Source organism: Staurois parvus, unplaced genomic scaffold (genome assembly GCF_062004578.1).
Source record: "Staurois parvus isolate SC_StPar_1 unplaced genomic scaffold, SC_StPar_1.0 ptg000081l, whole genome shotgun sequence".
Classification (NCBI taxonomy): Eukaryota; Metazoa; Chordata; class Amphibia; order Anura; family Ranidae; genus Staurois; species Staurois parvus.
The window spans coordinates 13,566,133-13,582,244 of record NW_028317877.1 but is presented as its reverse complement, the minus strand read 5'-3'; the positions used below and the strand labels follow the sequence as shown (position 1 = coordinate 13,582,244).

Genomic DNA, 16,112 nt, shown 5'->3' with positions numbered 1-16,112 from the left:
TCCAGCACCTGACCTGGCCCCCTTTCACTTAGAGTGCTCTTAATCCTGCATAGAAACCATTTATATGGTAGCTTGAGCCAGACATCTGTAGGATTTACTTCATATTTCTGTTCATCTCATTCAGGCATTATAATTGTGTTGTACAACTGTATCTTACTTGCTTTTATCTTGACATAGATAAAAAAGCTATTTGTGTACTCTTGCCAATGTGCCACAAAACTAATAAAAAATGTTTTATGAAAAAGAAAAACAAAATTTCTATTCTTTCCAACGGTAAGATGTCTAGTGTTAGTTTTAGATAGAATGAAGAAGGGTTTGAACTTCTGTCAGGTTTTATGGCTCAAACTATAGAGATGCAGAATGGCAATGACTGCTAGCCAACTGCTATCAAATTGTTACTTCATGTGGAAAGTTCAGTATTGGTTCTAAAACAGATCTGTGAAGTCACTGTTTTCTTCAAGTTCATCCACGTTTTATCCTATGTTGAACCCTTATGAAAGAGCAGTGGTGTTGTCCCTTAAACGTGTTTGCTGTTTTTATTAGACTTTTTTTTTTAACCAATAATTGAAATTGATCTTGATCTTGGACTCTTGCACCCAGTTTTCCTCTGGAGCTGCTTTCTGTATTTCTGTGGTTTGAGTTACTGCTTTAATGCTGAGGAGATTTTCCTCTACTTTGTATTCTGTTTGACATTCATTAAAATATAGCACGTGAGGAAAAATCTCCCCAGTGAGAACAAGGACAGCATTAAAAACTCAACATAGGCTCCAACCATTACCTTCTCGATTAAATCTAAAAAAGAGTTTTGCCTTGATTTGAGGTTTAAAGTTCAAATCCAGCTAAGATTTTTTTCTTTCTTAGTTTTGGATAGACTTGGGAAGCTGGATTTGTAACACTGCTTGCCAGCTACTCTTACAGGGAACATTAAATGAACTGGTTAGAACATTTTGCCCAGTTACTACTGTTCCCCCACAACCAAGATAAGCAGCATGGGTAGTGTGTACCAGTGCCACTGTCATCCTCCGGCATGCTTAATTTTGTTTATGATGTGTTCTGTCGTAACAACTAACCATAGGGCAGGGTGAGGGGGGCAAGGAATAGGCTTTGGAAGTCAATTTGAGTAAAATTCTAGACATGTTCTGGGTCATTATGGTGTCTGCTTTATTGTGAAAAGGTTAAGTTCTAGGTGTGTTTCAGTAAGGCTAATTTCAGACAGGAGATTTCTTTACTGGCAACACATAGTTAGCACCAGAATCACCAAGGTGCAGCAACCCCTTTTCCTAATATGGCACTACCCCTGAAGGAGCTGTTTGTATTTTCCATGGACTCACCTTGCTTTCCCTCACAGTCAGGCATAGTGTATTTGGAGGATAATAAAATATATATAGTAAGCGCTCATCAACAATTTAAAGCAGCTGGACATTAAAGGAAAACGCATAAAAAGTCCCAAAATTCATATATAAACAAAAATGCAGCGCTCTTAGAGAAAAGTATTGATAAAAGTCTGGAGAAAAGTCTGGAAAAATAAAACTAATGAAACCACCACATCAAAGGACTGTGTGCAGCCACCAGTGAATAACTTTGCCCACAATTTACAGTTGTTAAAGTCATTGTGTCATGGGATTTCAAGGGTGCCACCAGACTCAGGAGCTTCTTCAATCCTTGCAGCCCTAGTGATCCCTGTGTCAGCTCCTGTGGAGGCTTATCCAGATTGATACTTCTCTGACCTGCTGGACCACCTTTTCACCACATGAGGGCGTAGGATTTCCATCTTTCCCAGCTATTTCCCTTACCAGACCTGAGAAGAGAGGGGAGTCTTCAGGATATATATATACACATGCGTATTACTTATACGCTTTCTGGTTAGTGTGAATTTCTACCATTTGCACTGGGAATCACGGAGCACTGTTTTCACCGGACTGTGTTTATCAATACTTTTATCTAAGAGCGCTGCATTTTTGTTTATATATAGTGTATTTGGAGTTTATTGTAGAACTGGGGATGAGACATTGTAGTAGGATACTCCAAAATCAGAACTAATCACACTGAGGACATCTAGCTGATCTGTTAGTTGAACACGTATGAAGTCTTGGCTGATAGTAGATAGCAGACTTCCCTTTACTTTGTAGTTTCTGACTGAACAAAGTCCCTTTTTGCAGTAGTAGTTACAGGGATGAGCTCCTCAGGTGTAAGCCAGTTACGACAGACTACAACAGCCCAAAGGTAACGTAGCTGACCAAAGTCCTTTGCAGTAGCAATACTTGGACAAGCTCTTCAGAACACTAGCCAGTGTTCCCTTTTTCCAGACCCATGAAGACTATCAAACACAAGGGGAGGTAGCAAGCACACAGTGTCCCCCAAATACCTCAATGTCAGTACTCACAAGACCCAAGGACAAAATGGTTGCCTCCTTCCAATCTTCCAAGTGAAACCTTCCAGTGATACCAGACAGAGCTTTGGCAGACAACTCCCCTCAGTCAGCTTACTGTAGAACCAGGGTCACTCTCTAGCATCAGGCCCTCAGGTTGACCCACCTGAGGTTGCATGGCATCCCATTGCAAGGTGAGGCTGCCTGCCTCCAGCCTGGCTTGGTGCAATCCACTCCCGGGAAAGACACTGATCCATGTGCTCTCAGAACATAAATACCACTCCCAGCATGGAATGTGACTACATTCCCTTGCAATTGGCCAGGGCCGTATCCCTATTCATGCTGTTTATTTGCCTAGCCCCTACCCATGTTCTGGAAGGCTTTCATAGCTTCCTGAAGGCAGGCAGAACTCAGAACAACTCAAACAGCACCAGAGCATCATGAGCAGACCTGACTAGTCAATCACAGCACTCTCTGGTAAGCAGGGAAGCACAGCTATGCTTAACCTAACTATACACATCCTAGCACCTAACTAGGAGGGTGCTAAACTAATATGACTTGATCCACCACTGGCCCAGTATCTTGCTAACGAGAAAAGTAGGAGAGACAAAATGACATCCTACAAATGGGTTATTCCATCCAAAAATGCACATTTCAGCTGTAGTTACATGCTAGTGAGCTTAAATATATACTAAGTTTGTATATCTCTTGGGGACTCAAGCAATAAGGTCTCCAAACCAGAGAGTTAATAACTCTAGTCCCCACTTAAGAAACCTGTAACATTTAATGAAAATTTGCTATTTTTGTGGCATTATTGGTAATTTCATAGAAATTAACACTCTAACAGTGATATACTCTGCTGCAGTGGCCATGGCTAGTGGACAGTCCTTGTAAACTAGGCACAGAGCTGTGATACAAATTAAGATCCAGACAAGGATTACACCAAATATTCCTAAACTTTCAATGTCAAGTTATGATGTGCTAGCATGTTACAGTGTATATAAAGCCTAACAATTTACTGTTTTTATTTGCTTCCTTTTGGTCTTAAAATTACAGGTAAAAGTGTTTTGTTTTAGCCTTTCAAAAATGCCTCTTGAACACTCCAGAAATTTTGAGAGCTGATAACCTCTACACTCTGCCTATTCTGCACTGTTATCCACTATATCATTCTCAGCTACTTCTGGAGACTACAGGACACCTCTCCCCCATGTTATGGAGAAGAGAAAAGGTGGAGGTGTCCTGAAATCCTGTTATATATCTTAGTTCAAGGCAACAAGACAGCTTCTCTATAGATACAGATACAGTGAACATCATCACCTTAGGACAAAAAGAATTATCCACCACATCTAAGGCCTGCTAAGCTTACATTTTTGTTCTTAGATACACTTTAAGAATCCTATGCTGTTAATTGCTTGGTTAGCAAACTTGTGTACAGTCTCTCTCTGTTAAAAAAAAAATGTGTCCAGTCTGCAAATTCTCAATTGTTCTGTAATTTATGGGAGTATTTTTTTAAGTTGCGTTTATGATGTTACCAGCAATATTATATCAGCTCTACTAACAGAGTCATTTTAACCTTTTAGCACTTCATGAATTCCCCAGTGACATCTTCTCAAATGAGGACAGACGGCATGGAGCAGTCATTCTACATGTACTATGTGTAAGTTTCTATTTTTTGCTTTTGTATTTGGTATATATATGTGCACACAAACCTTGTACTTGTATTTTTTAGTCAGCTGAGCTTTCCTAATTCGATGCAAAAATATTTGGATCATGTTGCTAACTAGCCAAATCTAATCCCTGATTATTATCGGCCACAGAATACCACACATGGAAATTGGAGACAATGGAAAAGAGTTAGATATACTGAGTCCCTAAAAGACTGTTCTATTATATCTAGAGTATAAACATTAATTGGGGATAACTGAAAATTCTCAAACCAAACCTAGGCATATTAGATCTGTGCACACAGGTAAATCCAGCAATAGACAGATTTATTTTCTTTTCTTCTTTTAAGAGGAACCTTTCCTCATCTACTTTCCCTGTTTATTTCGCCTGAGTACAAAAACCCTTAAGAAATAGTTACTTACCGCGAGTCTCTGCCAGCTGGTACCAGTGATGTATTTAGGTTTTGTGCTGCCCTAGGCAACACAAAAATTGTGTGACCCCCCCCCCCCCTCCATCCCCAGTCAGTATCTCCCCCCCCTCAGGCCAGGCTCCCATCCACAGACAGCACCCTCTGCTCTGCCCTCCCCAGATCCCCACACAGGAAAGGGGCAGAACCAAGCTCTGGCTGCTCCCAGGCAGCACTCACCAATCAGTAGAGGCTCCTTCCTCATCTAGAAATTCCGCTTTTTCTCTCTACCGGCTCCAGCCTGTGTGTGCCCTGCAGATCCGGTGTACACCGTCCTCTCACAGATCAGATCCCATGTAGCAGAGACTGATGCAAGCAAGCCTTAAAAACATATTGGCTCCTGTGTGCCAATGCCGAGGGGCAGTGCCTTCCCCTGAAAAATGATGCCCAAGACAAATGCCTTGTTTTCCTTGCAGTAAATGCACCCTTGGCAGGTACTTTAGATTTGAACAATATACACACAAAGTCATATCTTAGTATGTACTCATATCAGTATGTTTTATCCAAGAGAAACCCTTGGAAAAATTTCCATGTGTCCGGGAACCCTTACTAGAATTAGTTCATCAGGGGTCCTAAGTAAAATGCCAAATACATTGGTGGTCAGTGGGAGGAATGACCCCTTACTCTGTTAGAAGGCCACCTTTACAATCAGCTGAAAATATTATTTGTGTCATGCTGCTGGCTCTGCCAAGTGACAGTAGTCCTGGAACTGGGAAGGCACCATCAGATGGATGGTCAATTATCCACAGCTCTAGGAAGCCCTAGCCTATTCTGGAGAATTTCTAGGGTTCAACAGAACTCTGGTTAAGAATGCCTGATGTAGATGTTTCTAGCCAAAACCTTCCTATTTCTTTTGATATAATAGCTAAAGTTGTAAGATAGCCAGATACATATATAGATTTAGAGATTGTGTAACTGTACTTTTCATCCTACCATGGTAAATGTGCATTACTCAGATTATCATCCTGATGTACAGAAATGTTGTCATTAATTAGAAAAATAGTACGGTATTCCTCATTTCTATCTGATAAACCTATTGGATGATAACCTTAACTGTATCATCTATAGCCAAAACTTTTTTATGGTTGGACAGAGTGGGAGAATGCTTAGAACCTCTGTCATTTTTTATTTGCTTGCTTGCTGTATGTTTCCAGTTGGAGAGATTTTCCTTAACCCCCTCAAGAGACACAACAGGAAGTAAGATGAAGTATTATCAAAGTGATGAGAAATCACGTTTTAGACAGTAGTTATAGGTTAACATTTACTCTCTATGCCTGCTCTGGTGACAACTATATTTTGGATTTTCCTTTAATTCTCTCTCAGGACAAATAACTTGAATGTTCCAGTGGGGGCCACAGATGTCAGTAAAATCCTGAAACCTGCCCCCCACTTGGTCCAAAAGATTTGAGTAAAAATAGAATTCAGAATAATAGTATAGCAAAACCTTTGCTTGTGCCTTTGAAAAGCTGTCTTGATGGAAAACCGCTGAAACCTACTGGTACTCTGCATCCCTCACTGTGAAATTTATGGAAATTAGAAAGTTTGATTTCTGTGAACATGTAATCACATCAGCCATCAGAAGAGGTTATTTTATATAGGTCACAAAAATGAGTTATGTCATTTTTAAATTTCACTTGCATAAAAACACTGATACAGTCGCCTAATAATTATTTATACTTCTTAGAGCGTGACCAGTGATGGGGTATCCAGCCCCTTATGCCATTGCCATTTGTAATTCTCCTTCATCTACATTTCAGAGCTATATTGTCGTGTCATTCATCATGCTCCAGAAGCCACTTATGAAGGACATGATTATGTGGCCCTGAAAGCATGTTCATTCCTATGCCAGTTCCATTACCAATAAAAGGTTTCAAAGGGTGGATAAAGGAGTCTACACTCTTACTGATGGGGTATCCAGCCCCCTCGTGCCATTGCCATTTGTAATTCTCCTTCATCTACATTTCACAGCTATATTGTCATATCATTCATCATGCTCCAGAAGCCACTTACGAAGGACATGATTATGTGGCCCTGAAACCATGTGCATTCCTATGCCAGTTCCATTACCAATAAAAAGGTAATGTCATTCAGGTTACATATATAGCAAGAAATAATAGGTGTACATGGCTCAAACAGAAATTATACAATATATTGTCATATCAGATATTATTTGGCATTGTAGTACAGATTTGGATTGAATCATATTTTTCAGATTCATGGGTATATATATACGGTAAGTTGCAAGAATTTCTATGTCTGAAAAGAGGAAAAGAAAGAAACATGAGGTGTGGTACTTCTAGGGTGCTAAGTAGTACAGATAGATCCATACTGGGAGAGTTGGACCCATAGCTGGATCAATATAGAAAAAGAAAATGTAGCTTTAGGAAGATGGACAGGGAAAGGAGAGTGTGAGATGTTGGGTTGGGTTGGATGTGGATGATGGTAGTCAGTTCATCTGGTTGTACAGGGCTTGTATCTGATTACGTAATGATTTAATCATGAAAATGTTAATCCTGCATGTGCCTGGGCAATGCAGGCTGACTAGATTTTTAGGACTTTTCCTATAAATTATTGATTATGGCTACAAAATATTGTTTATACAGTAGGAATCGTGAAAGAACACTCAGAAGACTTGTATTAGCCATGAAATTGTTCAGTAACTTTTTCTTTCTAAATATTGGTTATTTGTTGTTTTTATGCTTTTGCAATGGACTGCTTGGCTGCCAACATGATAAAAAAGTCTATGTTTGTTGTTTTTTTTTGTTTTATTACATTAGCCCTCCCATGTAGAAATGCTACTTTTGCATCTTAGTCTACTTCTTTTTTAAATACGTCTTAGTGAAAAGACCAAAACCTTGAATGGTTGTATCAGGAGATGTCTGAATTTCTGCGTTGTTTACCTGTGCAAGGTCAGTAGATGAGCAAGTATGGGCAAACCACTGTATCAACAGAAACAGAACAGGAAGCGACAGTAACAATATGCTAAAACAAAATGGTCCACCATACCTAGACCATTATACCACAATATTCCAATAGCTCATCTCTGTTTTAGAGGGGACTAGCCCCAGGTAATAGAAATTGAAAGCCTTCAAAAAAGTACTGCTGGTGATAAAGTTTCAGAGGGTGGATAAAGGAGTCTACTCTCTTAGAAATATTATCACTGTTTATATGTCATCACCTGCTTTCCATGCCTACCTGTTAGTTATTGAGCTCTGCTATCCTTTTTAAAGCCCAAGCCGGGCTCCAGCTCAGCATCATTCAACCCAATAGTCTGAGGGCATCTTGTGGTGGAGAAGAGATACTATGGTGGATGGCCCCAGAGAAGAGGTAAATATTGCAGCCAGGGACACAGACTGGAGCCTTGGTTTAAAAAACAAAACAAAACAAAAAAATATTTCCAAGTTGAGCTTTAAAGACTAACAGCTAGATGCAGGAGGTGGAAGGGGTGGTTGAGCACTCAATTTTAAATAGAAAATTTGACATTTGCATTGTTAGAGCACCATAAAATGTCAGGGATCTAATGATACTCTCACAGGCAAGCTCAATTCACTAAACTAAAACAAACATTATTTTCAGCAATAAGAGCCATGAAAATAGCAATCTCATAAAAGATTATTTAGGCAAATAATTCATGGTTTACAGATTAGTGAACAGAGCCTATTGGTAGATGTGTTCCTGAGGGTGATTACTAGAGATGAGCGAATCGAACTAGGCGAAGTGGAATTCGTTTCGAATATTAGGAAAATTTCGGTTCGCGACGAATCCAAAAATTAGCATACTTCGGATGCGCGAATCGAAATTTTTCCTAAAATGGCGGTGACATGTGCGGCGACGGAGCGGGGATGTCTGGGAAGGCGCGCAGACAAGGCGCGCTGACCCATAATGCATTCATTCATGACATGTGATCGCATTAGCCAATCAGCAGCCAGCCAGCCAGCACTGTGTAATGGTCGAGCTATAAATGGCGGCCATTTTAGAATTCTCCATTTGCCTCCAGTCATTCAAGAGAGGCAGAGCTGTCTGTATTGAGGGAGAGAGTTAGGGCCAGAGAAACATTACTTAGGGCCAGAGAAACGTTACTTAGGGCCAGAGAAACGTTACTTAGGGACACAGAAACGTTACTTAGGGCCAGAGAAACGTTACTTAGGGCCACAGAAACGTTACTTAGGGCCACAGAATCGTTACTTAGGGACACAGAAACGTTACTTAGGGACACAGAAACGTTACTTAGGGCCACAGAAACGTTACTTAGGGCCACAGAATCGTTACTTAGGGCCACAGAAACGTTACTTAGGGCCACAGAAACTTTACTTAGGGCCACAGAATCGTTACTTAGGGCCACAGAAACGTTACTTAGGGCCACAGAAACGTTACTTAGGGCCACAGAATCGTTACTTAGGGCCACAGAATCGTTACTTAGGGCCACAGAAACGTTACTTAGGGACACAGAAACGTTACTTAGGGCCACAGAATTGTTACTTAGGGCCACAGAAACGTTACTTAGGGCCACAGAAACTTTACATAGGGCCACAGAATCGTTACTTAGGGCCACAGAAACGTTACTTAGGGCCACAGAAACGTTACTTAGGGCCACAGAATTGTTACCAAGGGACACAGAATTGTTACTCAGGGACAGACACAGAATTGTTACTCAGGGACAGACACAGAATTGTTACTGAGGGACAGACACAGAATTGTTACTGAGGGACAGACACAGAATTGTTACTGAGGGACACAGAATTGTTACTGAGGGACACAGAATTGTTATTGAGGGACACAGAATTGTTACTGAGGGACACAGAATTGTTACTCAGGGACAGACACAGAATTGTTACTGAAGGACACAGAATTGTTACTGAGGGACACAGAATTGTTACTGAGGGACACAGAATTGTTACTCAGGGACAGACACAGAATTGTTACTGAGGGACACAGAATTGTTACTGAGGGACACAGAATTGTTACTCAGGGACAGACACAGAATTGTTACTGAGGGACAGACACAGAATTGTTACTGAGGGACACAGAATTGTTACTGAGGGACACAGAATTGTTACTCAGGGACAGACACAGAATTGTTACTCAGGGACAGACACAGAATTGTTACTGAGGGACACAGAGTTGTTACTGAGGGACACAGAATTGTTACTCAGGGACACATAATTGTTACTCAGGGACACAGAATTGTTACTCAGGGACAGACACAGAATTGTTACTGAGGGACAGACACAGAATTGTTACTGAGGGACACAGAATTGTTACTGAGGGACACAGAATTGTTACTCAGGGACACAGAATTGTTACTCAGGGAAACAGAATTGTTACTCAGGGACAGACACAGAATTGTTACTGAGGGACACAGAATTGTTACTGAGGGACACAGAATTGTTACTCAGGGACACAGAATTGTTACTCGGGGACACAGAATTGTTACTCAGGGACAGACACAGAATTGTTGCTAAGGGACAGACACAGAATTGTTACTGAGGGACACAGAATTGTTACCGAGGGACACAGAATTGTTACTCAGGGACACAGAATTGTTACTGAGGGACACAGAATTGTTACTCAGGGACACAGAATTGTTACTGAGGGACAGACACAGAATTGTTACTGAGGGACACAGAATTGTTACTGAGGGACACAGAATTGTTACTCAGGGACACAGAATTGTTACTCAGGGACACAGAATTGTTACTCAGGGACAGACACAGAATTGTTACTGAGGGACACAGAATTGTTACTCAGGGACACAGAATTGTTACTCAGGGACAGACACAGAATTGTTACTGAGGGACACAGAATTGTTACTGAGGGACACAGAATTGTTACTCAGGGACACAGAATTGTTACTGAGGGACACAGAATTGTTACTCAGGGACAGACACAGAATTGTTACTCAGGGACACAGAATTGTTACTCAGGGACAGACACAGAATTGTTACTCAGGGACACAGAATTGTTACTGAGGGACACAGAATTGTTACTCAGGGACAGACACAGAATTGTTACTCAGGGACAGACACAGAATTGTTACTGAGGGACACAGAATTGTTACTGAGAAACACAGAATTGTTACTGAGGGACACACAATTGTTACTCAGGGACAGACACAGAATTGTTACTGAGGGACACAGAATTGTTACTGAGGGACACAGAATTGTTACTCAGGGACAGACACAGAATTTTTACTGAGGGACACAGAATTGTTACTGAGGGACACAGAAGTGTTACTGAGGGACACAGAATTGTTACTCAGGGACACAGAATTGTTACTCAGGGACAGACACAGAATTGTTACTCAGGGACACAGAATTGTTACTCAGGGACACATAATCGTTGAATTAAAGAGTATGTCAGACAACATGCAGAGGAGTGGCAGAGGAGGCAATGTTTTAGGAGCGAGCAGACGTGGCAGCAGAGGAAGGGGTCGAGGCAGCACTAGTCGCAGCCAGAGGCCATTGCTCCCGGTGTCATCCAGCGGTCGTGTCTCCACCGACAACCCTGCCGTCATCGATTGGTTGGCTCGGTCGTCTTCCTCTTCCCAGGTCACCTCTGACACCTACAGCCAACGGTCGGTGGGTACGTCAGACACAACCGTTAGTTGGCATGGCCGGGAGCAAGCCCACTGAAATCACGTGTCCTCGACCTGCCCCTGTCCTTTGGTGTTCCCTCACCAAGCGAAGTATCGCATGCTGTGGGCTCAGCCCCACTGTACAGTGAGGAAGAGCTAACAGAGGGCGGTCAGGAACGGGGGGAGACATCCGCCTCTTCAGCAGCCAGGCGAATAAGTAGTGGCGAGGAGAGTGGCTCGGTAGCCGGTCTAGAGACAGGTCTGTCTCCTGACCCACACGCAGCCGAGGGGGCTAGTAGTGAGGCGGAGACCCTACTTGATGATGATGAGGCTGATCGCACTTGGCAGCCTCGTCGTCATCAGGCTATTGCTTCCGCATCATCAGGAGAAGAGGGTGGCAGCTTGGCAGCGAGCAAAACAGTCGGTGGGTTGCCCAGGAGGCAGCAGGGTCGCAGCAGTGTCAGTGGAGGCAAACGGCCACGGAGTAGAGCACCAGCTCCACTGCAGCCTACCACCACGGCCAGTAGTGGTGCCGGTGTGCACGGAGGAAGTAGCAGTCAGCCAGTGAGGAGTATCGGGGGCAAAGTTTCCTACTCGGCGGTGTGGCAATTTTTCGTCAAGCCGCCCGAGGAAGTAAACGTAGCCGTATGTCGACTATGTAGCCAGAAAGTCAAGCGTGGCCAGGGGGCCCATGTTGGGACTACAGCGTTGCGTCAGCATATGCAGCGTCGCCATTTGGTGGCCTGGGAAAACCGTGATAAAGATACGGCGGTTCTGCCTGCCCCAGCCCCCGCTCCATCACCCGCTCCGTTACTTGCTCCGTCACCCGACGTCAATCGCCCTCTATCAGCCAGTCAAGGCTCCAACACCTCTGCTGAGGGGAGTTGTCACTCGTTGCCATCTTCCGCTCGTTCAGATGCTCCTTCTCCTGCTACTCCTCTTCACAGATTCCGTCAGCAGTCTTTCTTGGAATCCGTTTCCAAGAGACAACAGTTTGCGAGCACGCACCCGACGGTGCAAAAGCTGAACGTCCTCCTGTCCAAGTTGCTGGTGCTGCAGTCCCTCCCTTTCCAAGTGGTGGACTCAGCACCTTTCTGAGAAATGATGGCTTGTGCCGCGCCGCGGTGGAGAGTGCCAAGCCGTCATTTCTTCGCCAAAAAGGCAGTGCCAGCCCTGCATTCACATGTAGAAGAGATGGTGGGCCAGTCTTTGAGCATGTCGGTCTCTGCCAAAGTGCACGGCAGCGCCGACGTGTGGAGCTGTAACTACGGTCAGGGACAGTACATGTCATTTACGGCCCACTGGGTGAACGTGGTGCCGGCACAGCCGCACCAGCAACTTGGACAGGTCACGCAGCTTTTGCCTCCACGTTTGCACGTCCTTGGTCCACAAAAGATGTCCGCTACTACCACCTCTTCTTCCGCCGTGTCCTCAGCCGCCACCCCCGTGCCAAGTCCCATTACCCAACCGGCATATCACATGTGCAGGGCGCAACGGTGTCACGCTGTGCTGCACCTGGTATGCCTTGGCGAACGTAGTCACACAGGGGAGGAACTTCTCAGTGTAATGAACAGAGAAATCGACAGATGGCTGTCTCCGCGCAAACTGAAAATCGGAACCATGTTGACTGACAACGGAAAGAACATGGTGTCTGCTCTGCGTCAAGGAAGGTTGTGCCATGCGCCATGCATGGCTCACGTGTTCAATCTGGTTGTCAAGCGGTTCCTAAAATCCACCATCCCACTGCAAGACATCCTTAAAATGTCACGTAAACTTTGCATGCATTTCAGCCATTCCTACACCGCAAAGCACACCCTCCTTGAGCTGCAGCGGCAGAACGGAATTCCACAGCATCGCCTGATCTGCGACGTTGCAACAAGGTGGAATTCAACCCTACACATGTTAGACCGCCTTTACGAACAGCGAAAGGCCATCACCGATTTCCTGATGTTACAAGCGGATAAAGGTACTCCCCTGTGTAACTTCGATGTCAGCCATTGGCAGCTCATGCGTGACACCTGCAGCTTGCTCAGGCCCTTTGAGGAGGCCACGCTATTCGTGAGTCGGCAGGACTATGGGATGAACGACGTCATTCCTCTGTTGCACGTCCTGGAACAAATGCTGTTAACAATGGCTGGTCAGGGTGCGGTAGACGTGGCGCACAGATCTCAACGCCACATGACCCCTGTGGGGGCAGGACAGGAAGAAGAGGAGGAGGTAGAGGAGGACATTTTTGCTCAGGAATTATTGAGTGAAATGGGTGGTTTTTCCACTCAGCGGACAGGAGTGGAGGAGCAGGAGAATCTGGTAGAGGAGGAGGAGGAGGAGACAGAGGACCCAGACGCACCGTGGCAGTATGCTGTGGAGATGGAGGCAGGGAGTCCCTCGCATTCCTTGGCACAAATGGCCCATAGCATGCTCGCTTGCTTGCGTAGCGACAGCCGAATAATAACCATCAGACAGAGGGATGACTTTTGGCTGTCCACCTTGTTGGACCCTCGCTACCGTTCAAAAATGGTGGCCTTTTTCACACCTGCTGAGAGGGAGGCCAAAATAACGTACTATAAAAACCACCTATGTAGTCAGTTGGTCTCTGCCTTTGTGCGCCAACGTCCATCCTCAGACACTGTGGGCCCTGTGCGCTCGCGTTCCGCTGCCATGGCAGCAGGGGAGGGGTGGGGTGGTAGGAGCAGTGGCAGATCCACCAGCAGCGGCTGCCTCAGTCTGCAGTCGATGATGAGTAGCTTTCTTCACCAGCGCAGTGAGGAAACTACTAACCAGCCGCAGCAGCAGCAGCATCAGGTGGACCTGGAGCAGGACCTCAAACAACAGGCTTGGGCCTACTTGGACAGCACCCTGCCAACCGAGGTAGACAATCCCCTTGACTACTGGGCAACGAAACTTGACCTTTGGCCCCAACTAGCTGAATTTGCCCTTGAAAGGCTGTCATGCCCGGCCAGTAGCGTGGCATCTGAGCGCGTGTTTAGTGCGGCAGTGCCACTTTCAGGTCTCCTCACACTGCTGGTGTGTTCCATTTTTTGTCATAGGGTGCTGGCAGATTACGGGCCTCCCATTGCTGCTGCCAGGCCCCTAATCTGCCATGGGCCCCTGTACCGCCTCCTCCTCCCCATTGCTGCTGCCAGGAGGCAGCAGGGTCGCAGCAGTGTCAGTGGAGGCAAACGGCCACGGAGTAGAGCACCAGCTCCACTGCAGCCTACCACCACGGCCAGTAGTGGTGCCGGTGTGCACAGAGGAAGTAGCAGTCAGCCAGTGAGGAGTAGCGGGGGCAAAGTTTCCTACTCGGCGGTGTGGCAATTTTTCGTCAAGCCGCCCGAGGAAGTAAACGTAGCCGTATGTCGACTATGTGGCCAGAAAGTCAAGCGTGGCCAGGGGGCCCATGTTGGGACTACAGCGTTGCGTCAGCATATGCAGCGTCGCCATTCGGTGGCCTGGGAAAACCGTGATAAAGATACGGCGGTTCTGCCTGCCCCAGCCCAGGGTTCCATTTTGTCATAGGGTGCTGGCAGATTACGGGCCTCCCATTGCTGCTGCCAGGCCTTAATCTGCCATGTGGCCAGGGGGCCCATGTTGGGACTACAGCGTTGCGTCAGCATATGCAGCGTCGCCATTCGGTGGCCTGGGAAAACCGTGATAAAGATACGGCGGTTCTGCCTGCCCCAGCCCAGGGTTCCATTTTGTCATAGGGTGCTGGCAGATTACGGGCCTCCCATTGCTGCTGCCAGGCCTTAATCTGCCATGGGCCCCTGTACCGCCTCGTCATGCTGCTGCCAGGTCCACAGTGTCTCATGGGTCCCTGTACCGCCTCCCATTGCTGCTGTCTCCATCGCCACACTCTGCCATGTGTCACTTTCAGGTCTCCTCACACTGCTGGTGGGTTTCCATTTTGTCATAGGGTGCTGTATGGTCTCCCATTGCTGCTGCCAGGCCCGTAATCTGCCATGGGCCCCCGTACCGACTCCTCATGCTGCTGCCAGGCCCGTAATCTGTCATGGGCCCCTGTACCGCCTCCTCATGCTGCTGCCAGGTCCAGAGTGTGTCATGGGTCCCTGTATGGCCTCCCATTGCTGCTGCCAGGCCCGTAATCTGCCATGGGCCCCCGTACCGCCTCCTCATGCTGCTGCCAGGTCCACAGTGTCTCATGGGTCCCTGTACGGCCTCCCATTGCTGCTGTCTCCATCGCCACACTCTGCCATGTGCCACTTTCAGGTCTCCTCACACTGCTGGTGGGTTCCATTTTGTCAAAGGGTGCTGTATGGCCTCCCATTGCTGCTGCCTCCACCGCCACACTGTGGCTCCACACTCTGGTTTTGGCCCCGTGACTGCCCAAATGGGTGAAGTGTGCGGTGATTCTAAGATCGACGGCACTCATCTGCATGTCATACTGACTGACAGTATTATTTCTCTTCCCCAGCAGACTCCAAGGGCATTTAAATTAAAGGTACAGTGTTCTGCACCTAGGCTCTCTGAAGCCTAGAAACACCCATTTATAAGTTAAATTCGCAGCGAATATATTCGACTCGAATCGAAATTTTTTCACGAATTCGCCGAATCAGTCGAATCGAATTTTTGAATAATTCGCTCATCTCTAGTGATTACCTCTTATACTGTTGCTGCCTAAATATGTTTCCTGTGGAAAGGTTTGCTTTAATGCATATGAATTTTTGCCAGCCATTTCTAAGTACTGCAGGTGCCTTTAGAAATTCTAGTACTTTTAGGGCCCTTTTACACCAGAACGTGGTGCTGGAAACCCACGTTCAGTGCAGGTTTCTCACGCCGCGTTCAAATTGTACTGCATTAGCGTTCTGCAGTGGATGTGAATACAATGCTAATACCACCCCAAACACAGGTCGCAGATGTAGTGCATTTGTCTGCACTGGATCACATGGCACAGAAGTGCCCTACAATCTGGTTGCAGTGTGTTTTTTTAAATAAGTGCATGCACTACCTTTGGTGCAGTGCAGTGCGATTTCAGCCCATTCAAATGAATGGGCTGAAAACACACCGTATTCACATCGCAC

The 16,112-nt window shown here is 45.6% G+C and overlaps 1 protein-coding gene across 1 annotated transcript in view; it reads left to right on the top strand.

Moving 5' to 3' along the window:
- Positions 1-16,112, top strand: part of SLC24A3 (solute carrier family 24 member 3) — a 526,682-nt gene that overhangs the window by 328,286 nt on the left and 182,284 nt on the right. Inside the window, exon 3 of the mRNA XM_089669796.1 lies at positions 3,949-4,025. Coding sequence (XP_089525922.1) covers positions 3,949-4,025 — 77 coding nt within the window. The remainder of the gene's footprint in view (positions 1-3,948; positions 4,026-16,112) is intronic.